Source organism: Amblyraja radiata, unplaced genomic scaffold (genome assembly GCF_010909765.2).
Source record: "Amblyraja radiata isolate CabotCenter1 unplaced genomic scaffold, sAmbRad1.1.pri S98, whole genome shotgun sequence".
Taxonomy (NCBI): Eukaryota; Metazoa; Chordata; class Chondrichthyes; order Rajiformes; family Rajidae; genus Amblyraja; species Amblyraja radiata.
This window is the reverse complement of record NW_022630180.1, coordinates 108,078-132,949: the sequence shown is the minus strand read 5'-3', so window position 1 is coordinate 132,949 and position 24,872 is coordinate 108,078. Positions and strand designations below refer to the sequence as shown.

At 48.8% G+C, this 24,872-nt stretch overlaps 1 protein-coding gene across 1 annotated transcript in view; it reads right to left on the bottom strand.

The window, feature by feature from the left end:
• Positions 1–24,872, bottom strand: part of LOC116969667 (zinc finger protein 883-like) — an 84,200-nt gene that overhangs the window by 35,269 nt on the left and 24,059 nt on the right. The window contains exon 2 of the mRNA XM_033016466.1: positions 14,682–15,752. Within this exon, the coding sequence (XP_032872357.1) occupies positions 14,682–15,617 (936 nt within the window). The 5' untranslated portion in view covers positions 15,618–15,752. The remainder of the gene's footprint in view (positions 1–14,681; positions 15,753–24,872) is intronic.

Sequence of the window (24,872 nt, the reverse complement as noted above, 5' to 3'; positions counted from 1 at the left end):
TTGGAACATTGGGATAAAGAAACCAAAAGCCAAAGCAGATTAGAATGTTACCGTGCGTGCCCTAAAAAGAGATAATAAATTGTCAGACTATCTCTCAACTGTTAGAGACATAAAGCAGAGACAGACCCGCACCAAATACAGGTTAAGTTACCACTATTTGGCAGTTGAAAAAGGAAGACAGAAGAGATTCTGGCAACCAAGAGAAAACAGAATATGCGGCCACTGTTTGACAGATGAGGTTGAAACAGAGATGCACTTCCTCCTAAAATGCACAAAATTTGACAAAACAAGGAAAGCATACTTTGTCAAACTCAGTGTGGCAACCCCTGACTTTAAAGAACTAGATGATACATCAAAACTAAGAATAATCTTTGGCGAAGGAAATACGGCCCATCTTGGTGCACAATACGTAACAGCATGCCATAACCTGAAAGACGGTGAATGACCAACATGCACATATGTACACACACACTAATCGACATTAACACTAAGAAATTAATATTGAATTGCTAAAGTTGCTATTGTGTTGTACTGCTTACAGCTACAAGAACGTGTAGCAATCAATAAAGGGCTATAGGCCTATTGCAAGTTTATGTACAGGGACATATCTATCCATGCACTGTAGACTTGTATTTATACTTATGCATTTTAAATATGTATGTCATGTTTTATACTTTGGCAATATAACAATGTTTTTTTTATCATGCCAATAAAGTTTTTTAATTGAATTGAAATTGAGAATGAGAGAAGCAGTGAGAGACAGACAGAGAAAGAGAAAGACAGAGAGGGAGAAAGCAGAGAGAGAGACACACACAGGGAGAGATAACGACAGAAAGAGAGAGAGGGGGAAGGGAGAGAGCGAAGCAGAGAGAAAGAGAGGCAGATATACAGAGGGAGAGAGACAGAAAAAGAGAGAGAAACAGAGAGAGAGACAGTAAGAGACAGACAGAGCGAGAGAGAGAGGGAGAGGGAGAGAAAGCCAGAGACAGACACAGACAGAGACAGATAGAGAGAGACGTAGAGACCGAGAGAGCGGGGGACAGACAGAGACAGAAAGGGAGAGAGAGAGAGATAACAAAGGGCACTATGAAGGCATGAGATGATTGGGAAACTTTCACAGGACAGAAGGAAACAAAACAGCAATACAGGCAGAAAAGATGAAGTATGAAGGAAAGCTGGCCAGCAATATAAAGAAGGACAGTAAAAGCTTCTTTAGATATGTTAAGGGAAAAAGAGAGGGAGAGGGGGAGCAGAGAGAGAGAGAGAGGGACAGAGAGAGGGGGGCAGAGAGAGAGGGACAGGGAGAGAGCGAGAGGGACAGGGAGAGAGAGAGAGAGCGAGAGGGAGAGAGAGCGAGAGGGACAGAGAGAGCGATAGATAAAGAGAGAGGGGGGGGCAGAGAGAGAGAGAGACGCACACACACAGAGACTTTCATAGGACAACCGAAGGAAACAAAACGGGCAATACGGGCTGAAAAGATGAAGTACGAAGGGAAGCTGGCCAGGAATATAAGGAAGGACAGTAAACGCTTCTTTAGATATATTTGGGTAAAAAGAGAGAGAGAGGGGGGGGACCAGAGAGAGAGGGGGGCAGAGGGACAGGGAGAGACAGAGAAGGGAGAGGGACAGAGAGACAGAGAAGGGAGAGGGATACAGAGAGATAGGGACAGGGAGAGAGGGACATAGATATAGAGACTGGGATAGTGACCGAGAGGGACAGAGAGAGAGAGAGAGAGAGAGAAATAGAGAGACATAGAGAGCGATCCAGAGAGAGAGAGAGAGACAGAAAGAGACAGAGAGTGACAGAGAGAGAGGGGGGACAGAGAGAGGGAGGGACAGCTAGAGAGAGGGGGGGGACAGAGAGACGGACAGAGAGAGAGAGAGGTGGAGAGAGGGACAGATAGAGAGAGAGGGACAGAGTGTGCGGACAGGAAGAGAGGGAGAGAGAGCGAGAGATGGACAGAGAGAGAGAGGCAGGGACAGAGAGAGAGAGACGGACTGAGAGATAGTGAGGGAGAGAGAGGGACAGAGAGAGAGAGCGAGGGTGGGGCAGAGAGAGATGCAGAGGGAGGGAGGGACAGAGCGACACAGAGACATAGAGAGACACACAGGGAGACATAGAGAGAGAGAGAGCTAGAGAAAGTGAGAGACACAGAGAGAGAGAGAGATAGGGAGAGATAAAGACAGAGAGAGAGACAGCGACAAAAAGAGAGCGAGCGATAGAAAGAATAAGCTGGAGTAACTCATCGGGTCAGGCAGCATCTGTGGAGAAGATAGACACAAAGTGCTGGAGTAACTCAGCGGGTCAGACATCATCTGTGGAGAAAAGGAAAGGGTGACATTTTGGGTCGAGACCCTTCTTTAGTTTAGTTTAGTTTAGAGATGCAGCGCGGAAACAGGTCTTTCAGCCCGCGGAGTCCGCGCCGACTAGCGATCACCCCGTACACTAGCACTATCCTACGCACATTAGGGACAATTTAACAATTTTGTGGAGGCCGATTAATCTACAATCCTGAAGTCTTTGAAATGTTGGAGGAAACGGAGCACCCGGAGTAAATACTCACACAGGTCAAGGGGAGAACGTACAAACTCCACACAGACAGCACCCATAGTCAGGATCGAGCCCGGGTCTGTACCGCTGCGCCACTGTGCCGCGCAGAATTATATAACGGTTTCCTCCGCCATAAACGCACCCAATATCTGTTAGTAATATCCTGTTTGCCAGTTTGTTGACCCTCTGTGTTCCGCTCCTGCAGGGTTTAGGAGCCGCCGCTGTGGATGGAGAGACGGGGACATGAGCGGCCATTGTGGTGCCGGTGAGCACCCCCCCCATCTGCTCGGTGTGCCGCTGAGCTCGAAGGGCTTAACTTCGGTGCAGCACCACATGGCGGGGCACAACAAGGAGACGCGTTATGAGTGCGACGTGTGTGGCAAGGCCTGGCAGTACCCGAGCGAGCTGGAGACCCACCGGCGGGTGCACACGGGAGAACGCCCCTTTGACAGCTCCGAGTGCGGCAAGAGCTTCACCCGCAATGACCACCTGCAGCAGCACAACCGCATGCACTCCGACGAGAGGCCCTTCAACTGCTTGGAATGCGGCAAGAGCTTCACCCACTACAGCAACCTGCTGCGGCACAACCGCATGCACTTCAGCGAGAGGCCCTTCACCTGCTCCGACTGCAGCAAGAGCTTCAAGATGGCAAAACACCTGAAGGTGCACCGGCGGGTGCACACGGGCGAGAAGCCCTCTGGGTGCTCCACCTGTGGTAAGAGGTTTGCCCAGTTGTCAGAGCTGCAGAAGCACCGGCGGGTGCACAGCAGTGAGCAGCCCTTCACCTGCTCCGACTGCGGCAAAAGCTTCAAGTCGTCGCCGGACCTGAAGAGACCCATGTGCCTGCACACCGGGGAACTACCCTACACCCGCAATGACTGCGGCAAGGGCTTCACCCATTCCAGCTAACTGCTGGTGCACCAGCGCACCCTCACCGGCGAGCGTCCGTACACCTGCGCCCATTGCGGCGATGGTTTCGCCCAGTCCAGTCACCTGCTGGTTCACCAGCGAACCCACACCGGCGAGCGCCCTTTCATCTGCGCTCAGTGCGGCAAGAGCTTCACCCGCTCCAGCACCCTGCTGGTGCACCAGCGCACCCACACCGGCGAGCGTCCCTATACCTGTGCCCAGTGCGGCAAGGACTTCACCCGCTCCTCCAAGCTGCTGTCCCACCAGCGAGTGCACGCCGGCGACCGTCCCGTCCCCAGCCCGGTGTGTGGAGAGCGCTTTGTCATGGCCTCCCACCCCTGTCTCACCAGCACGTGCACACCAGTGGCCAGCCCTACGACTGCCCGTACTGTGGTGAGGAGTTTGACAGCTCGCGGGGGTTGCGGCAGCACCGGCGGACCCACGCCGTCGAGCAGCTGCTCCCACTGTGACAAGAGAGGACGGGGCTGCGGGAGCACCAGCGGATACACACCGGAGAGAGACCCTTTGTGTGAACACTGGTTTCACCCGCATGTCTAGACTTTGGCAGCACCAGTGTACCCACAACGGTGAGCGTCCCTTGAGCCCGGTGAACCTGTCCTGTGATAAGGGCTTCACCCGCCTTGACCACCTGCTGGAGCACCGGCGAGTCCACACCGGCCAGCGCCCCTTCACCTGCCCGCTCTGTGGCAAGGCCATTGCCCGCTCCTCCAGCCTGCTGGCACACCGCCACGTGGATGGATAGGCGCTGTTTAGGTAAACACAAAATGCTGGAAGGAATGGGTAACTTTCGGGTCGAGACCCTCCTCAGTCTTGACCTGAAACGTCTCCCATTCGTTCTCTCCAGAGATGCTGCCTGTCCTGTTGAGTTACTCCAGCACTTTGTGTCCTTTTTGTAAACCAGCATCTGCAGTTCCTTGTTTTTAAACCATTCTGGTTAACCATCTCTGCACCTTCCCCAAAGCCTCCACATCAGTCCTGTAATGGAGTGACCAGAACTGTATGCAATACTCCAAATGCTACCTGACCAATGTCCGGTTTCGGCCCGAAATGTTGCCTATTTCCGTCGCTCCATAGATGCTGGCGCGTCCGCTGAGTTTCTCCAGCACTTTTTGTCTACATTCGATTTTCCAGCATCTGCAGTTCGTTCTTGAACACAATGTCCCTTAAAGCTGCACATATATATTCCACGCTCCTTCTCTACCCTTTTATCTCCTTATTTTCTCACGCCTGTCACTCACTCCACTCATCTGCCGATCACCCCCTCATCTGCTAACATCGTGTCAGTGTGAAGAAGGGTTCCGACCTGAAATGGCACCTACCCATGTTCTCCAGAGATGCTGCCTGACCCACTGAGTTACTCCAGCACTGTGAAATGTCACCTATCCATGTTCTCCACAGATGCTGCCTGACCCACTGAGCTACTCCAGCACTCTGTGTTAGAGCTAAAGAGTGATACAGAGTGGAAACAGGCCCTTTGGCCCAACTTGCCCGCAACGACCAACGACTAGTCCCAGCTGCACTAGTCCCGCCTGCCTGTATTTGGCCTCCAAATTTGTTCTATCCACGTACCTGTGTAACTGTTTCTTAAACATTGGGATATTCCCAGCCTCAACTACCTCCCCTGACAGCTTGTTCCATGCACTCACCACCCTTTGTGTGAAAAGGTTACCCCTCAGATTCCTATTAAATCTTTTCCTCTTCACCATCAACCCATGTCCTCTGGTCCTCGACTCCCCCACTCTGAGCAATAGATTAGAAACATATAAAATAGGTGCAGGTGGAGGCCATTTGGCCCTTCGAGCCAGCACAGCCATTCATTGTGATCATGGCTGACCATCCACAATCAATAACCCGCGCCTGCCTTCTCCCCATAGCCCAGATTCTGTGCATCTAACTAAATTGTGTTCTGTGCAAGATTCCAGCATCTTCAGAATTTTGTGTCTCCCTCACCTATATCCACCTATCACTTCTGAAGAAGGCACTCAACCCGAAACGTCACCATTCCTTCTCTCTAGAGATGCTGCCTGTCCCGCTGAGTTACTCCAGCATTCTGTGCCCACCTATCACTTGACAGGCTTTGTCCAGCCCCCATCTCTCTTTTCCAGCATCCTCCCCCCCCCCCCCCCCCTCCACTCAGTCTGAAGAAGGGTCCTGTCTCAAAACGTCATCTGTCCATTCCCTCTAAAGCGGTGGAGGAACTCTGGGTCAGGCCGCATCTGTAGAGGGAAGGGAATCTAAGGCGACCACTCCCACCTCTCCTTTCCAACTTTCTCCACCCCCCACACCAAGCCGCCGGAAGAAGGGTCCTGACCTAGAATGTTGCCTGTCCATGCTCTCCAACGGTGCAAGTTATCCCAGGAGATATCTCTTTCTAAACCAGCATCGGCTGTTCCTTCTTTACATTTGTGAAGAAGAAAAAAATGGTTAAGTTGGTCTCTTGAACACTGAAAAGGGGGAATTTAATATGGGGAACAAGGAAATGGCAGATGAGCTGAACAGGTACTTTGGATCCATCTTCACTAAGGAGGACACAAATAATCTTCCAGATGTACTAGTGGCCAGAGGATCTAGGGTAGCGGAGGAACTGAAGGAAATCCACATTAGGCAGAAAATGGTGTTGGGTAGACTGATGGGACTGAAGGCTGATAAATCCCCAGGGTCTGATTGTCTGCATCCCAGGGTACTTAAGGAAGTGGCTCTAGAAAACTTGGACGCATTGGTGATCATTTTCCAATGTTCTATCTATTCAGGATCAGTTCCTGTGGATTGGAGGGTAGCTAATGTTATGCCACTATTTTAAGAAAGGTGGGAGAGAGAAAACAGGGAATTATAGACGTTAGCCCAGGGGTGGGGAACCTTTTAATGTTGGAATGTTGCATTGTTAGCTGTAATCTAATAAGGCCACATCCATGAAACTTCAATTAGATGTAGTTCAAAATGTATTTATTTTGTAAAATTCTAACTACTGTGTACTAACTTCAAGAAAATGAAAAAAATTGTTATTTCTAAAGTTAATTAACCCTTCAATTACTTTGTTGCGACTGCTTTTTGTGGGAAAGCATTTGAATATTTGGTTGTAACATGGAGGTACGCAGTTTCAGCTGATCTAGATGGGTATCCGTCATTTGTGAACTTAAGGGCATCTTGATTTGGGTTAGATAGAAGAACGTAGATTTGCAGTGGTTGAAAAGCAAGAAAGCATTTTTCGTGCATGTCCCGAAGATGTAGGTATTCTATTTCATTTTCCATATTTCTATCGGACCTTTCAGCGTCAAATAAGGATTTTAAAATGTCATCTTCTGAGAGCTCAATCAATTCCATCTGTAGTTCTATAGCAGCCTTGGAGACAACAACTGCGTGAAGTTGAAATGCTAATTTGAATGCTAAAAAATCCTAATTTTGTTGAATCTTCTTTTACCCTTTGGTGTTTTAAATACGTTCATTTAAAGATTAAAATAAAAATAGTAAAAGACGAACAAAAGCATATTAATAAAAATAAAAGGATTTGTTCTACAAATTTGTATTCATTCAAAGGGCCGCACTTAATGGCCTAGAAGGCCGCATGTGGCCTTAAGGCCGCAGGTTCCCCACCCCTGGATTAGCCTGACATCGGTGGTGGGGAAGTTGCTGGAGTCACTTATTTACAAAGGGGAAATCATGCTTGACTAAACTTCTGGAATTTCTTGAGGATGTAACTAGGAAAATGGACAAGGGAGAACCAGTGGATGTAATGTACCTGGACTTTCAGAAAGCATTTGATAAGGTCCAACATAGGAGATTAATGAGCAAATTTAGGGTACAAGGTATTGGGGGTAGAATGCTGACATGGATAGAAAATTGGTTGGCGACAGGAAACAAAACGTAGGTATTAACGGGTCCCTTTCAGAATGGCAGGTAGTGACTAGGCTTGGTGCTGGGACCGCAGCTATTTACAATATACATCAATGATTTAGATGAAGGGATTCAAAGTAACATTAGCAAATTTGTAGATGACACAAAGCTGGGTGGCAGTGTGAACTATGAGGAGGATGCTATGGGAATGCAGGGTGACTTGGACAGGTTGGGCGAGTGGGCAGATGCAGTTTAATGTGGATAAATGTGAGGTTATCCACTTTGGTAGCGGAAACAGGAAGGCAGATTGTTATCTAAATGGTGTCAAGTTGGGAAAAGGGGAAGTACTACGGGATCTGGGGGTCCTTGTTCATCAGTCAATTAAAGTAAGCATGCAGGTACAGCAGGCTGTGAAGAAAGTGAATGGCTAATGGCCTTCATAACAAGAGGATTTGAGTATTGGAGCAAAGAGGTCCTTCTGCAGTTGTACAGGGCCCTAGTGAGACCACTCCTGGAGTATTGTGTGCAGTTTTGGTCCCCTAATTTGAGGAAGGACATTCTTGCTATTGAGGGAGTGCAGCGTAGGTTAATTCCCGGGATGGCGGGATTGTCATATGCTGAGACAATGGAGCGGCTTGTATACTCTTGAGTTTAGAAGGATGAGAGGGTTTCTTATTGAAACATATGATTATTAAGGGTTTGGACATGCTAGAGGCAGCAAACATGTTCCCAATGTCGGGGGAGTCCAGAAACAGGGGCCACAGTTTAAGAATAAGGGATAAGCCATTTTGAACGGAGATGAAAAAACAAATGTTTTCACTCGGAAAGTTGTGAGTCTGCGGAATTTTCAGCCTTAGGTGGAGGTCGGTTCTCTGGTTACCTTCAAGAGAGAGCTATATAGGGCTCTTAAAGATAGCGGAGTCAGGGGATATGTGGATAAAGCAGGAATGGGGTACTGATTGGGGATGATCAGCCATGATCATATTGAATGGCGGTGTTGGCTCGAATGGCCTACTCCTGCACTTATTGTCTCTTGTCTAATGTCTAATGTATCTGGACTAGGCGTGCATTGCAGACTACACGTGCGCTCGGTCCTCCAAGACAAGATCTTTATGTCCTGGGCCTCCTCCATTGCCAGAGTGAGGTGACACGCAAACTGGAGGAACAGCACCTCATAGCTTACAGCCCAATGACATGAACATTGAATTCTCCAAATTAAGTAGACTGCCCCCTCCCAATCAAGTCCTGGAGTCTGTCCCAACCACACCTCTTTTTTCCAGCTTTCTCCCCCGACTCCATCAGTCCAAAGAAGGGTCCAGACCCGACACGTCACCTGTCCATTCCCCTCCAAAGTGCCGGTAGAACTCAGCAGGTCAGCCATCCGTGGTGGGAAACGGATGGAGAAGTGTTCCTATTACAAGCTCTCCTTGGCCCTGTCAAGAATGCGGTGTCCATTCTTGGGATGGGATGCAAGGTGCGAGCTGACCAGTCATCGACAGCCCCCCTTCCCTTCCCTCGTGGGCCATCTCTTTGTCATTCCTCTGTCTTCTTCTTGCTGGATGACAAGCAGAACCATCTTGGCTTAACAGTAGATGTATCTTCTTTCTTTTGGCCTCTCATTTCTGCAAGTATTTACAGCGGAATCAAAACTACTTCCCTTAGGTCTTGATCTTCCTTTTGTTTTAGTAAAGGTAGAACCTTTGACAGTTGCGATTGGTTTAGGATCTTGAATACTCCCATAGCGTAAATTTGACATGAACCGTACTTCCTTTTCTATGAAGTTCCCCAGATTAGGAAGCATGGCCTCTCCATTCTCATTTTCCTCTAACAGGCTAGCTTTATCCCTCCACATTTCTCTAAAGGGCCTGTCCCACTGTACGAGGTAATTCAAGAGTTTTCCTGAGTTTCTCCTGATTCGAACTCGGAGAATTACGGTAATAGCCGCTCGTAGGTAGTCGGGGCTCTCGTGGACATTTTTCAACGTTGAAAAATCTTCACGAGCTTACCGTGTTTCCCGAGTACCTGCCGTTATTGTTACGAGCCGCTAAGAGACGTCCCGAAAACCGACGTACCTGCTACGTACATTCTACTGTACTTACCATGAGTTTGATTTTTTTTTAAACTCGGGAGCGCTCTTGAATTACCTCGTACAGTGGGACAGGCCCTTAAGTCTGTTTTAGAGTAATAATTTTCATATTGCTAACAACATTCATATCTTGCAAGTCGTCTAAGAGGGTAGCCATTTCTATCATACTACTAAGAAATATCGCAAACTCCCGCAATGCTTTCGAGTCTTCTGGCTGGATAGCTGTCCAAACATAGGCCTTCTGCATGAGGATGTCTTTGGATCATGGAAGTTTAAAGGGACTTTTATGTAGTGTGTCGGCAGTGAGCGGCAACTGCGGAGGGTTCACCAGCCCCGACCACGGGTGTACAAACAGGGAAGATGATTGAACTTTAGTTCCTTCCATCACAGTGAGGAATGTGGATTCCGCTGTGGTGGATGTCTATGTTAAATGTTCTTTTAGGTGGCTGTGCCTTGTTGCTTTTTACTCAGTATGGCTGTATGGTAACTCAAATATCGCTGTACAGTAGCGGCACCTGCTACCTCGGCCATGTGACTGTGGGAAGGGGTTTGTGTTCGCGCATTTTCTGGACGATGCCCACCCAGTCTAGTTTCCACCACCGCTGTGGTCAGACCCATTCAGTTGGTCATTGTTGAACTCCCGTTGATTTCACCGTTTACGTTAATAAACCTGTTTGAAACCAACTCTCGTCTCAACTCGCTACAGTACCTTAATTGATACATGTGACAATAAATTCCGACCAACTTGATAAGCTTTCCTCTATAATTATCAAACTCTAATCTTGGATATGTATTTGTTTTCGTGTGTCATGTTTGTGTGTAATCACATCTAATCGAAAAAACGACGTGGTATCGGTAAAAAAATTACGTATTCCGGCAGAGATTTTCTTCGTGGGACCAAAACAGCCATATCTGAATAATTCGTGCTTTAGTTCTCGAGTTATTGATGAAAATGTTCACAAATCCGATAAAACTTTGAAAATAAACGAGATGGTCTTGCTGATGACGTTACAATGGATCTGCTGCGTGCGATCTGCGCTGTGTTCCACCCACTGTGTGTGACTGCGGTTGGAAGATGTTTCGTCTGAGTTTCCCCCTCAGTTCTTGTCCGGGGAGGAAGGTGGCGGCAATGGCCTGTCGGGGCTAGGATGCGCGGGTGGAAGGATGAGGTTCGACTGAGGCTCGGAAGGCTGAGCTCACCTCCTCTGCCCCGAACTGCATTCGGTTCACCACGGAGAGGGAAGCGAGCAAACTCCACACGGACAGCGTCGGTGGTCGCTCTGCCCGGGGAAGGGCCCTTCAGCCCCTCTCGTCCGTGCTACCCCGGGCATTTTGCAACACAATTTTGCACTTTTTTGCACTGGATATTGCATTGATTGCGTTTGTCATCACCGTATGTACACTGTTTGCTCTGGCGGCTGTGTGTGAACGGGCGATGTCATCACCTCCCGGTCGATCTGCAGAGTAACAAACTTACTCCCCCAAGCTTCCTAACTCCCATCCTTTACTCTCCCAAGTTGGCGACCTCTGATTCACCTTACTCCCCCAAGCTGCCCACCTCCCATTCCCCTTACTCCCCCAAGCTGGCGACCTCTGATTCTCCAAATGCCGCACTTAAGAAACCTGAACGGAAACCTCTGGTGCCCTTGCCCGCGACCCAAAGTTTCCATGAGGTCGCCGGAGGTTTTGGTCACTCGCCTGGAACGCCTCGAGCTGGATCGACCAAAGCGTGAGCTGCATCTACAGATCACACACACAAACACATCACGAAGGTGGGGGCCATGGAGAGCGGAGGAGCGCTGTCTGTGCGGTGAAGAGGAAGGTAAACGACTACCACAGAGCACCCTAAGTCCTTTAGAGAGGGCGGTTTCCATTCAGGTTTCCTAAGTGGGACAGGGGCAGTACTCCCCCAAGCAGGCGACCTCCCATCTCTCATGCCCCCCAGACTGCCCACCCCCATACCTTATCCCCCAAGCTGGCTACATCCCATCCGGTACCCCTATAGGCGAGTACCTCCCATTCGGTAATCCCCGAAGCTGGCTACCTCCAAGTCCCCTTACTCCCCCAAGCTGGCTCCCACCGCACTGTCACGGGCTGTGGGTCGGCAGCGCACACACACACACGGGGCAGGGAGGAGCGGGACCGCGGCTCCGGGCAGCGGACACAAGGGGCCATAAATCCAGAAACATACCAGTCAGCTGCTGCAGAGTTGGGGACAGTCTGGTCCCTCTGCCCACCCAGTCACTGACCGCGCTGCACCAGCACCAGGACCCCCCTACCAGGGTGATTCACCCGCACCCCGACCCACACAGCGGAGTGATTCACTCCCCCGACCCACACATGGGGTAAATCACCCCCCCCCCCCACCCACACATGGGGTGAATCACCCGGGTGCCGGGCTGTCTGTAGCCCCGCCGCCGCATTTCAGCCGCCAATCACCAAATGATATCGCCAAGTACAGGAACTATCTTTGAAGCAGTGGGGAATTGTGCGACTGCCCTACGGCTACAGATTTGCATGGAGTGTGAATAATGTCTTATAATTTCTGGAGATGGTTGGCATTTTCTTTCATTATTGATAGCACAACCTGAATTCTGAAGAATTCCAAAGAGCACAGTAGCCAACGTTCGTCTCTTAAAGAAAGCAGACAGCAACAAACTTGTTAAAGGTAAACCAAAGTAATCTTTTAATCAATTTGCCAGACGGGAGTGGCTGGGGAGATCTACAAATAACACACGTTGCTCAGTGCTTCTCGGGCTCCACTCAAAGAACAAAGGAAAGATAGAGTAATTATACATTTTCTTATTAATAAAAAACACCTTCTAAATCTGAGTGAAAGATCCGTAGCCTAAGGGAGACAAGGGAGGCTGGACCCATATATTTGCAATTTCGGCCTTTTACTCAAATCTTGGCACAGCTTCAGTACAGCTGCCCATTCCGGAAGGACAACAAACTCCATTTTGTTTTCAAATGACTTCCATCTTGGTTCCAGAATGGGCATCCGTCTGTGAACTAAAACAAGCTTGTAAGACTTGGATGAAAGCCACTACCTTGTCCTTAGCTGGGACAGGCAGTTCAGACAGATATCTAATATGGTGCTGTGCCCAGACAATACATCTCTATGTTAATACATTGTTTCAGTGATTAGTATAAACCAAGCTTCTAAGATATTCCCAGAATTTATTCTGCTGGGAAAATTATCTTTTAAATTTGTCTGTTTTCTGTTTTTCAGAAAATCTCCATTGTGCGCGAGAGCAAGAGAGAGGTTGTGTGTGAGACAGCAAGAGAGGGAGTGTGTGTGTGAGAGAGAGGGAGTGTGTGTGTGAGAGAGAGGGAGTGTGTGTGAGAGAAAGAGGGTGTGTATGAGAGAGGGAGTGTGTGTGAGAGAAAGAGGGTGTGTGTGTGAGAGAGGGAGTGAGAGAGAGAGTGAGTGTGTGAGTGAGAGAGGGAGTGTGTGTGTGAGAGAGAGGGAGTGTGTGTGAGAGAGAGGGAGTGTGTGTGAGAGAGAGGGAGTGTGTGTGAGAGAGAGGGAGTGTGTGTGTGAGAGAAAGAGGGTTTGTGTGTGAGAGAGAAAGAGGGAGTGTGTGAGAGAGAACAAGAGGGAGCGGGAGTGTGTGTGTGCGTGTGAGAGAGAGGGACAGAGAGAGGGTGTGTGTGTAACATAGAAACTAGGTGCAGGATGAGGCCATTCGTCCCTTCAAGCCAGCACCGCCATTCATTGTGATCATGGCTGATTGTCCCCAATCAATAACCCGTGCCTGCCTTCTCCCCATATCCCTTGACTCCCCACTAGCCCCTAGACCTCTATCTAACACTCTCTTAAATCCATCCGCTGATTTGGCCTCCACTGCCCGCTGTGGCAGGGAATTACACAAATTCCCAACTCTGGGTTAAAAAAGTTTTTTCTCACCAGTCTTAAATTGCCTCCCCATTATTCCAAGACTGTGGCCCCCGGTTCTGGACTCGGCCAACATTGGGAACATTTTTTCTGCATCGGGCTAATCCAGTCATTTTTATAATGTTATACCTTTCTATAAGAATCCCTTTCATCCTTCCAAACTCCAGTGAATACAAGCCTAGTCTTTTCAATCTTTCCTCATATGACAGTCCCGCCATCCCAGTGATCATTCTCGTGAACCTACAATGCACTGCCTCAATCACAATGATGTACTTCCCCAAATTAGGAGATCAAAACTGTACATAATACTCTGGATGTGGTCTTACCAGAGCCCAATACAGCTGCAGAAGTACCTCTTTATTCCTATACTGAAATCCTCTTGTTGTGAAGGCCAACATTCCATTAGCTTTCTTCACTGCCTGCTGTACATGCACGCCAACTTTCAGTGACTGGTGTACAAGGACACCCAGGTTTCGCTGTGAGAGATAGGAGGGGGGCACGAGAGGGTGGAATGCAGAGTATTTGTGTACGAATGGGGGGGGGGGGGGGGGGTGAGAGTGGAGGGAGAGGGGAGAGGGAGGAATGTATATGTGCAGCTTTAAGGGACATTGGTCAGGTAGCATTTGGAGTATTGCATACAGTTCTGGTCACTTCATTACAGACAGGACTGATGTGGAGGCTTTGGGGAAGGTGCAGAGATGGTTAACCAGAATGGTTTAAAAACAAGGAACTGCAGATGCTTGTTTACAAAAAAAGACACAAAGCGCTGGAGTAGCTCAGCGGGACAGGCAGCATCTCAGGAGAGAAGGAATGGGTGATTGAAGAAACGACCCGAAACGTTACCCATTCCTTCCAGCATTTTGTGTTTACCTAAACAGCTCCTATCTATCCACGTGGCGGTGTGCCAACAGGCTGAAGGAGCTGGCAAAGGCCTTGCCACAGAGCGGGCAGGTGAATAGGCGCTGGCCGGTGTAGACTTGCCGGTGCTCCAGCAGGTGGTCAAGGCGGCTGAAGCACTTACCACAGGACGGACAGGGGAAGGGACGCTCACCGCTGTGTGTACGCCGGTGCTGCCACAGGCTGGACATGCGGGTGAAACCCTTGCCACACTCAGCGCACACAAAGGGTCTCTCTCCGGTGTGTATCCGCTGGTGCTCCCGCAGCCCCCGTGCTCTCTTGTCACAGTGGGAGCAGCTGCTCACCGGCGTGGGTCCGCCGGTGCTGCCGCAACCCCCGCGAGCTGTCAAACTCCTCACCGCAGTACGGGCAGTCGTAGGGCGGGCCACTGGTGTGCACGTGCTGGTGAGACATGGCGTGGGAGGCCTTGGCAAAGCGCTCTCCACACACCGGGCTGGGGACGGGACGGTCGCCGGTGTGCACCCGCTGGTGGGACAGCAGCCGGGTGGAGTTGGTGAAGCCCTTGCCGCACTGGGCGCATGTGTAGGGATGCTCGCCGGTGTGGGTGCGCTGGTGCACCCGTAGGTTGCTGGACTGGGTGAAGCGCTTGCCGCACTGGGCGCATGTGTAGGGACGCTCGCCGGTGTGGGTGCGCTGGTGCAGCAGTAGGTGACTGGAGCGGGTGAAGCCCTTGCTGCACTGGGCGCAGGTGTAGGGGCGCTCGCCAGTGTGGGTGCGCTGGTGCAGCAGTAGGTGACTGGAGCGGGTGAAGCGCTTGCCGCACTGGGCGCAGGTGTAGGGGCGCTCGCCAGTGTGGGTGCGCTGGTGCTCCAGCAGGCTGGTGGAGCGGGTGAAGCCCTTGCCGCACTGGGCGCAGGTGTAGGGGCGCTCGCCAGTGTGGGTGCGCTGGTGCTCCAGCAGCCTGGTGGAGCAGATGAAGCCCTTGCCACACTGGGCGCAGTTGAAGGGACGGTCGCTGGTGTGCACACGCTTGTGCTTCTTCAGCACTGGTGCCGACTTGAAGCCTTTGCCGCAATCGGAGCAGGTGAAGGGCCGCTCACTGCTGTGCACCCGCCGGTGCTCCCGCAGCCCCGACAACTGGGCAAAGCTCTTGCCGCAGGTGGAGCAGCCATGGGGCTTCTCACCCGTGTGTATCCGCCGGTGTGTCTTCAGATCATTCGCCGTCTTGAAGCTCTTGCCGCAGTCGGAGCAGGTGAAGGGCCTCTCGCCGGAGTGCACGAGGTTGTGCCGCTGCAGATGGCTATCGAAGGTGAAGCTCTTGCCGCACTCCAAGCAATCGAAGGGGCGTTCTCCCGTGTGCACCCGTCGGTGGGTCTCCAGCCGGCTCGGGCACTGCCAGGTCTTGCCACACACGTCACACTCATAGCGCTTCTCCTTGTTGTGCCCCATCATGTGGTCCTCCATCGAAGCTCAGCCCCTCGAAGGTCAGCCCACACACCGAGCGGGGGGGGGGGGGGGGGGGGGCTCACTGGCACCCTGGCCGCGCTCAATGTCCGCTCACGTCCCTGTCTCTCCGTCCACAGCAACGGCTCCTAAACCCTGCAGGAGGGGAACACAGAGGGTCAACAAGCTGGCAAACAGGACATTACTAGCACATATTGGGTGCGTTTATGGCGGTGGAAACCGTTAAATAATTCTGCGTGGCACAGTGGCGCAGCGGTACAGTTGCTGCCTCACCGCCAGAGACCCGGGCTCGATCCTGACTACGGGTGCTGTCTGTGTGGAGTTTGTACGTTCTCCCTTTGACCTGCGTGGGTTTTTATTCCGGGTGCTCCGGTTTCCTCCAACATTTCAAAGACGTTCCGGGTTGTAAATTAATCGGCCTCCACAAAATTGTTAAATTGTCCCCAATGTGCGTAGGATAGTGCTAGTGTACGGGGTGATCGCTGGTCGGCGCGGACTCCATGGGCCGAATGACCTGTTGTTTCCGCGCTGCATCTCTAAACTAAACTAAACCAAAGAAGGGTGTCGACCCAAAACGTCACCCATTCCTTTCACCACAGATGCTGCCTGACCTGCTGAGTTACTCCAGCACTTTGTGTCTATCTTCTCCACAGATGCTGCCTGACCCGCTGAGTTACTCCAGCACTGTGTGTCTATCTTCTCCACAGATGCTGCCTGACCCGCTGAGTTATTGTCATAGTCATGGAGTGATACAGTGTTGGAAAGAGGCCCTTCGGCCCAACTCGTACCCGCACTCCTAGATCCCTCGGCTCTACACATTACGCCAGGCTCAGAGTTCAGAGTCCTAATGAGACCACACCTGGAGTATTGTGTGCAGTTTTGGTCCCCTAATTTTAGGAAGGACATTCTTGCTATTGAGGGAGAGCAGCGTAGGTTCACCAGGTTAATTCCTGGGATGTGGGGGACTGTCATATACTAAGAGAATGGAGCGGCTGGGCTTGTACACTCTGGAGTTTAGAAGGATGAGATGGGATCTTATTGAACCATATAAGATTGTTAAGGGTTTGGACAAGCTGGAGGCAGGAAACATGTTCCCGATGTTGGGGGAGTCCAGAACCGGGGGCCACACAGTTTAAGAATAAGGGGTAAGCCATTTAGAACAGAGACAAGGAAACACTTTTTTCTCACAGAGTTGTGAGTCTGTGGAATTCTCTGCCGCAGAAGGCGGTGGAGGCCGGTTCTGTGGATACTTTCAAGAGAGAGCTAGATGGGCCTCTTAAAGATCGTGGAGTCAAGGGATATGGGGAGAAGGCAGGAACGGGATACTGATTGGGGATGATCAGCCATGATCACATTGAAGGGCGGTGCTGGCTCAAAGGGCTGAATGGCCTACTCCTGCACCTATTGTCTCTTGTCTATTGCCCCAGCGCCCCGCCATTCACAGTGAAGATCCTGCCCTGGTTTGACTTCCTAAACTGCAACACCCCCCACACCCCAAACAATGTGACCTCCTCCCTGTGGCTCCCTGCCCCTTACCCCTGCCGCCTCCTGCTCCTTACCCCCCTTTGCTCCCTCCCCCCTCCTCCCCACCCCAAACAGTGTGAACCCCCACCAGGCTCCCTACCCCCTTCCATGACTCACTTCACTCTCTCCCCCCCCCTCTCATTCATCCCCCTCGGCACCAAACCCACTCCCCCTTGAATCCCTCCCCCCCTCCCTTTGCTCCCTGCTTCCCCCCACAACACACTTCACTCCTTTTTCCAACCCCCAGTCTCTCCCCCCTCCCCCGGACTGTCTCCTTTCTGTCTCTCTCTCTCTGAACCTCTCCCCTTATTCCTGCCCCTCAGCCCCCACCGCTCAGATATATCCCTCCCTCTCCTCCCTTTTCTCTCTCTCTCTCTCTCTCTCTCTCTCTCTCTCTCTCTCTCTCTCTCTCTCTCTCTCTCTCTCTCTCTCTCTCTCTCTCTCTCTCTCTCTCTCTCTCTCTCTCTCTCTCTCTCTCTCTCTCTCTCGCAGCAGAACACAACAAGACGCAACAAGGCACAACAAGTTAAAACTTAATAAATCTCACCTATAAAAATTAAATTGTTCTTATATTTTAAGTCATTCACATTTTAAACTTTAATAAAACCTTTTTGCACTTTTAATGCCGTGTGGTCTTCATCACAATAGAACCTAATAGGCAGGAATGGCTGGTCTGTGGGAGAGCCACTAAGAGTGCATGGGGGGGGGAGATTGTTTGGAGATGTACTGAATGTGTGGGTGGGAGGGGAATGGCAAGGAGCAGAGTGGGGGGGGGGGTGACTGAGTGAACTGCCAGCCCACGAGCCGTGAGTTAGTGAACTGCCAGCCCACCAGCTGAAAGTGACTGTGCTGTCAGCCCAAAAATCCATTTGGCCCACAAACTCCATACTAGCCCTCTGGAAATCAGTACCTTCAGCCCACAACAATTATACTGGCGCAACAGAAAGCCCTCCCCCCCCCAACCCCCCCACCCTCACAGGCCAGCAATATTGGAATTGGTGGAGAGGTGGAATATTGTGTTGGGTGTCCAGCCCTCCCGTGTGATGCCAGGACCCAACGGGTCCAACTTAATCTAGTATCATCTAGTTCTTTAAAATCAGGGGTTGCCACACTGAGTTTGTCAAAGTATGCTTTCCATGTTTTGTCAATTTTGTGCATTTTAGGAGGAAGTGCATCTCTGTTTCAACCTCACCTGTCAAACAGTGGCCGCATATTCTGTTTTCTCTTGGTTGCCAGAATCTCTTCTGTCTTCCTTTTTCAACTGCCAAATAGTGGTCACTTAACCTGTATTTGGTGAGGGTCTGTCTCTGCTTTATGTCTCTAACAGTTGAGAGATAGTCTGACAATTTATAATCTCTTTTTAGGGCACGCACGGTAACATTCTAATCTGCTTTGGCTTTTGGTTTCTTTATCCCAATGTTCCAAGTACGTTTCTTTACATTGTTTGATAATTTGGTTTAACTAGATAGGGTTTAACTGAATAGGGGTAGTTAGTCTCAGTACCATCTGTAAGGACGGACTTCACCTGAACGGTGCTGGGACTGGGGTCCTGGCAAATCATATAACTAGGGCAGTAGAGAGGTCTTTAAACTAAGTAGCGGGGGGGAGGTATCAAGGGGGGAAATAACGGCAGGGGTAGAGGAAATAGAGCAGGGTATCAGTGGGGAAACGGAAAATCAAAATGTGACAGGAGGATCCAGAATGTGTGAAGATAAAGCTCTAGATGTAAAAGGGGCAAAAAACAGAAAGGAAGGGTAGTAAAAATCATCTGAAAGTGCTTTATCTAAATGCACGGAGTATTCGTAATAAGATAAATGAATTAACGGTGCAATTAAGTATATATAGTTATGATATCGTGGCCATTACGGAGACCATGGCTGCAAGGGGATCAGGACTGGGAGTTAAATATAGAGGGGTACTCGACAATTAGAAAAGATAGACAGGAAAGAAAGGGAGGAGGGGTGGCCCTTTTAATAAGGGAGGGAATAACGGCAATAGAGAGGAAGGATATTGCGTTGAAGGATCAGGATAGTGAAACAGCTTGGGTACAGATAGAGAATAATAAGGGGAAAAAAACACTAGTGGGTGTAATTTATAGACCTCCAAATAGCTGTGACGCTGTTAGTCAGAACTAAATCTGCAAATAGTTGACGCATGTAAAAAGGGAACTGCTGTAATCATGGGGGACTTCAATTTTCATATTAATTGGGCAAACCAAACTGGGCAGGGTAGACTAGAGGAAGAGTTTATAGAATGTATTAGAGACGGGTTCCTAGAACAGTATGTCACAGAAACGACAAGGGGGGAGGCAATCTTGGATCTGGTCCTGTGTAATGAAGCAGGATTAATTAAAAATGTCATAGTTAGGGACTCGTTGGGAACAAGTGACCACAATATGGTCGAATTCCATATTCAAATAGAAGGGGAGCAGGTTGAAACTCAGGCTAGGGTGCTTAGTCTAAATAAGGGGGATTATGAAGGTATGAGGACTGAGCTGATCAAAGTTGACTGGGATAGCAGACTCAAGAATAAGACGGTACATGAGCAGTGGTGTACGTTTAAGGATCTACTGTATAACCTTCAAGAAAAATTTATTCCTATGAAGAAAAAAAGGGGTAAGGGTAAGAACAGTCAGCCATGGCTCAGTAAAACTATAAAGGATAGTATTCGGCTGAAGGCAAGGGCATATAAGGTAGCCAGAGATAGTGGGAGGGTAGAGGATTGGGAAGCATTTAAAGGTCAGCAAAAAATAACTAAGAGATTAATTAAGACGGGGAAAATAGACTATGAAAGGAATTTAGCGAACAACATAAAAACTAATAGTAAGAGATTTTATAGCTATATAAAAAGAAAAAGGGTGGCTAAGGTGAACGTTGGTCCATTGGAGGGTGAGACTGGAGAGTTGTTGGTGGGGAACATGGAAATGGCAAAGGCATTAAACGAGTATTTTGTATCAGTCTTCACCATAGAAGACACAAAAAAGATTCCAACGCTGGATAAACAGGGGGCGGTAGGAATGGAGGAGCTAAATACTATTAAGATCACCAAGGAGGTGGTATTAGGGAAATTAATGAGACTGAAGGAGGATAAATCCCCTGGGCCTGATGGATTACATCCAAGGGTCTTGAGGGAGATAGCGGTGGGGATTGTGGATGCATTGGTGATAATTTTCCAAAACTCCCTGGAGGCAGGAACGGTCCCAGTGGATTGGAAAATGGCCAATGTAACACCTATATTTAAAAAAGGAAGTAAACAGAAGGCGGGTAACTATAGACCGGTAGTCTAACATCGGTGGTGGGTAAAATGTTAGAGACAATTATTAAAGAAACACTAACGGGGCACTTGGATAAACATGACTTCATCGGACAGAACCAGCATGGTTTTGTGAAGGGGAAGTCCTGTTTAACGAATCTGCTCGAATTCTTTGAGGAAGTAACAACCCGGGTGGATAAAGGGGAACCGGTGGATGTGGTATACTTGGACTTCCAAAAGGCTTTTGACAAGGTGCCACATAAGAGACTATTGCTAAAAATAAAAAATTATGGGATTGGGGGTAATATATTAGCATGGGTAGAGGATTGGCTAACAAATAGGAAGCAGAGAGTGGGGATAAATGGTTCATACTCGGGATGGCAACCGGTAACTAGCGGGGTTCCGCAAGGGTCGGTGCTGGGACCCCAGTTGTTTCACAATTTATATAAATGATTTGGAGGAGGGAACCAAGTGTAATATATCAAAATTTGCGGACGATACAAAAATGGGAGGAAAAGTAGGGGATGAGGAGGATAGGAAGAGTCTGCAAAAGGATATAGATAAGCTAGGTGAGTGGGCAACAACTTGGCAGATGAAATTTAATACTAATAAATGTGAAGTCATTCACTTTGGGAAAAAAAATGATAGGGCAAGTTATTTTCTAAATGAGGAGGAGCTGCGTTGTAATGCAACGCAAAGGGATCTAGGGGTAGTAGTACATGAATCACTAAAAGTTAGTATGCAGGTGCAGCAAGCAATCAGGAAGGCCAATGGAGTTTTGGCCTTTATTGCTAGGGGGATTGAGTATAAAAACACGGAGGTCTTGCTGCAGCTGTACACAGTATTAGTGAGACCACATTTGGAATACTGTGTACAGTTCTGGGGTCCATACTTAAGAAAGGATGTACTAGCCCTGGAGGCAGTGCAGCGAAGGTTTACAAGATTAATTCCTGCAATGAGGGGATTGACATATGAGGAAAGGTTAAGTAGGCTGGAACTCTACTCTTTGGAGTTTAGAAGAATGAGAGGCGATCTCATTGAAACATATAAGATCGTGAGGGGCCTTGATCGGGTGGATGCACCGAGGATGTTCCCAATGATCGGGGAAACTAGAACTAGGGGACATAGTTGCAGAATAAGGGGGGGCTCTTTTAAAACTGAGATGAGGAAGAACTTCTTCACCCAGAGGGTGGTTAATTTATGGAATTCACTGCCCCAGGGAGCAGTGGAAGCAGAAACGTTAAATATATTTAAGTCTAAAATAGATGGTTTTTTAGCTGCCAAGGGGATAAGGGGCTACGGGGAGAGGGCAGGGATATGGACCTAGGTATGGTTAGTATAGTAAGACCTGAGTGATCTCCTGGACAAGTGTCGATCGCCTGGATTGGGGTCGGAGAGGAATTTCCCGGATTTTTTTCCCGAATTGGACCTGGGTTTTTATCCGGTTTTTTTGCCTCCCCCAGGAGATCACGCGGTTCTTGGGGTGGAGAGGGGTGATAGCGGTATAAAGGGGAGGGTAGTGTCTTGTGTTCTGTGTCTTGTGTCTACTGTTTGTGGGTAAGTGTGTCTGTTTAGTGTTCAGCCATGAGCGAATGGCGGTGCGGGCTCGACGGACCTGGTGGTCTACTCTCGCACCTACTTTCTATGTTTCTATGTTACCATTCAACACAGGGAACTATTTACTGGGCTCCCCTCTTGTGTTTGAAGGGCTTTAAACTGGAGGGTATCTGGGGGGCTAGATTTAAGGTGATTCCAAAAATTGAGTGCTCTGTTCTGGATATTTATTATCAGTGGGTATCTGACTAATTCTGCCCTACATGCGTTTGTTGGTGTTTTCCTTTGGATACGGAGGATGTTCCGACAAAATCCGCATGCAGGGCCTCCGTTGTATGTTTTTCCCATTTACTATAACTATGGTGACTGAGTTATATACTTCACTACCATAAAGCCCAATAGGCTGGATTACACTGTCAAATATTTTAAGCCAGATTTTAATTGGAATTTGGATGTTGTAGAATCTTCTTTTTATTGCATACAGAGCTCTTCAAGCTTTCTCTTTTAGTGCATTCACTGCCATATTGAAGTTCCCTGATGCTGAGATAGTTAGACCAAGGTAAGTATAGCTCATAGTGTGTTCGATAACAGTACCATTCAGAGTAAATGTGTATTTATCTTCCTGGCATCTGGGTCTTTTCTGAAAAATTCATGATGTTGGTTTTCTTTAGATTTACTGCCAGGGCCCAATTTTGGCAGTACAGGTACTCATCAAGTAGGTCCAACTGTTGTTGCTGTTCTGTGGGGGACAGCAGAACCAAGTCATCCCCATAAAACAGGGACTTTTCCTCTCCGTCCAGAAGACAGAGGCCTGGCGCTGTGCTCTGGTCCAACTTTACTGCCAAATCGTTGATATATACATTAAACAGTGTCAGGCTCAGATTGCAGCCTTGCCGGACGCCTCGTCTCTGGGCGAAGAGATCTGTGCATTTGTCCCCAATTTTAACGCCACATTTATTATTCAGATACATTGATTTGATAAGGTCATATACCTTTCCTCTTCCCTCTCTCTCTGTCTCTATCTATTTCTCTCTCTCTGTAGGTATGTTGCAAAGCCGACCTGAAGCGTCGCTGAAAATCTGTCCCAGCCCGTGTGCGCGATTTTGGCGCCGTTTAGAGGGGGGGGGCGGGTTTAAAACGCGATTTTCCCCAGGCTGTTCAAATCGAGGATTTTCAGCCTAGTTAATTATTAACGAAAAATCGCTGGGAGATTCCCTCGCTTGAGCTATTATTAGTTTTAAGGGCTTTCCTTACTTGTTATAGTAGGTTAAAAATTAACATCTAAACCCCCGACCGCCGACAACGGGCCGGATCTCATACAGGGGACAACAGAAGGTAGGCTGTTTATTTTTACATTAAAAAAGGCTTCTTAAGATCCCTTTATACAAAATTTAATGTTGCGAGTAGCTAATTTGGGCCCATTATATCCCGCAGTATTTTTCTGGGCATTTGAGGCACAAATCCACCGCAATGTGAACGTTCTAAACCAGCGCGTTCACAGGATCCCACTAGAAAGCTGATTTAAATGGCCATTAATTTACAGCAATTGAACACTAAATTCCTTCCATTTGGCCTATAAATTAATGTAAATGAGATTTAAAAATCATATTTTATTGTGAATTATTTGTGAATATTATTTGGACACTTAGACTATTTAAAAATGTTAATCATTTATTAAGAAACGGATAGATGTTTAGATCTAGTAATTGAAGTTTGGAATTAGCTACAATTGGGTAACTAACTAATTATATGCTTTAATTTCAGGTCATCCAAGTAAGATTATTTTATATTTGTTTCAGAATGCTTCAATCTATGATAACTGAAAATTTCATTCAGTTCCCTTAATTTTTAACAAAGTTATGGGCTTTTGACTGTCCACGATCACAGCTTTTTTGTTATCTCCATAGAAAATCAATAGGGAACAAGATGCTAATTTCCGAGTATGAAAATGGCCATAACTTTTTTAATTACTTGAGATATGAAAGTTAATTAGGTGTCAAGTTAAACTTATTTTTATGCTTTATCTGAAGGGATAAATTGCAGACTTGATTTTTTAAATCTCAAAATGTTGTAACATTGCTACTCTCTGTCTATCTATCTCTGTCTCATTCTCTCTCTATCTCTTTCTCTGTGTCTCTGTCTGTTTCTCTGTGTGTGTCTCTGTGCGGGTCAGGGTGTGGCTAGTGTAGATGGGGCATGTTGGTCGGGTGGGACTAGTGTAGATGGGGCATGTTGGTCGGGGTGGGACTAGTCGAGATGGGGCATGTTGGTCGGGGTGGGACTAGTGGAGATGGGGCATGTTGGTCAGGGTGAGGCTAGTGTAGATGGGGCGTGTTGGTCGGGTGGGACTAGTGTAGATGGGGCATGTTGGTCGTGGTGGTCCTAGTGTAGATGGGGCATGTTGGTCGGGGTGGGACTAGTGGAGATGGGGCATGTTGGTCGGGGTGGAACTAGTGTAGGTATGGGCATGTTTGTTGGGTTGGGACTAGTGTAGGTATGAGCAAGTTGATCGGGGTGGGACTAGTGTAGACGGGGCATGTTGGTCGGGGTGGGACTCGTGTAGATGGGGCATGTTGGTCAGGGTGTGAGTAGTGTAGATGAGGTATGTTGGTCGGGGTGGGACTAGTGTAGATGGGGCATGTTGGTCGGGGTGGGACAAGTGTAGATGGGGCATGTTGGTCGGGGTTGGACTAGTGTAGATGTGGCATGTTGGTCGGGATGGGACTGGTGTAGATGGGGCATGTTGGTCGGGTGGGACTAGTGTGGATGGGGCATGTTGGTCGGGGTGGGACTAGTGTAGATGGGGCATGTTGGTCGGGGTGGGACTAGTGTAGATGGGGCATGTTGGTCGGGGTGGGACTAGTGAAGTTGGGGCATGTTGGTCGGGGTGGGACTAGTGTAGATGGGGCATGTTGGTCTTCGGGG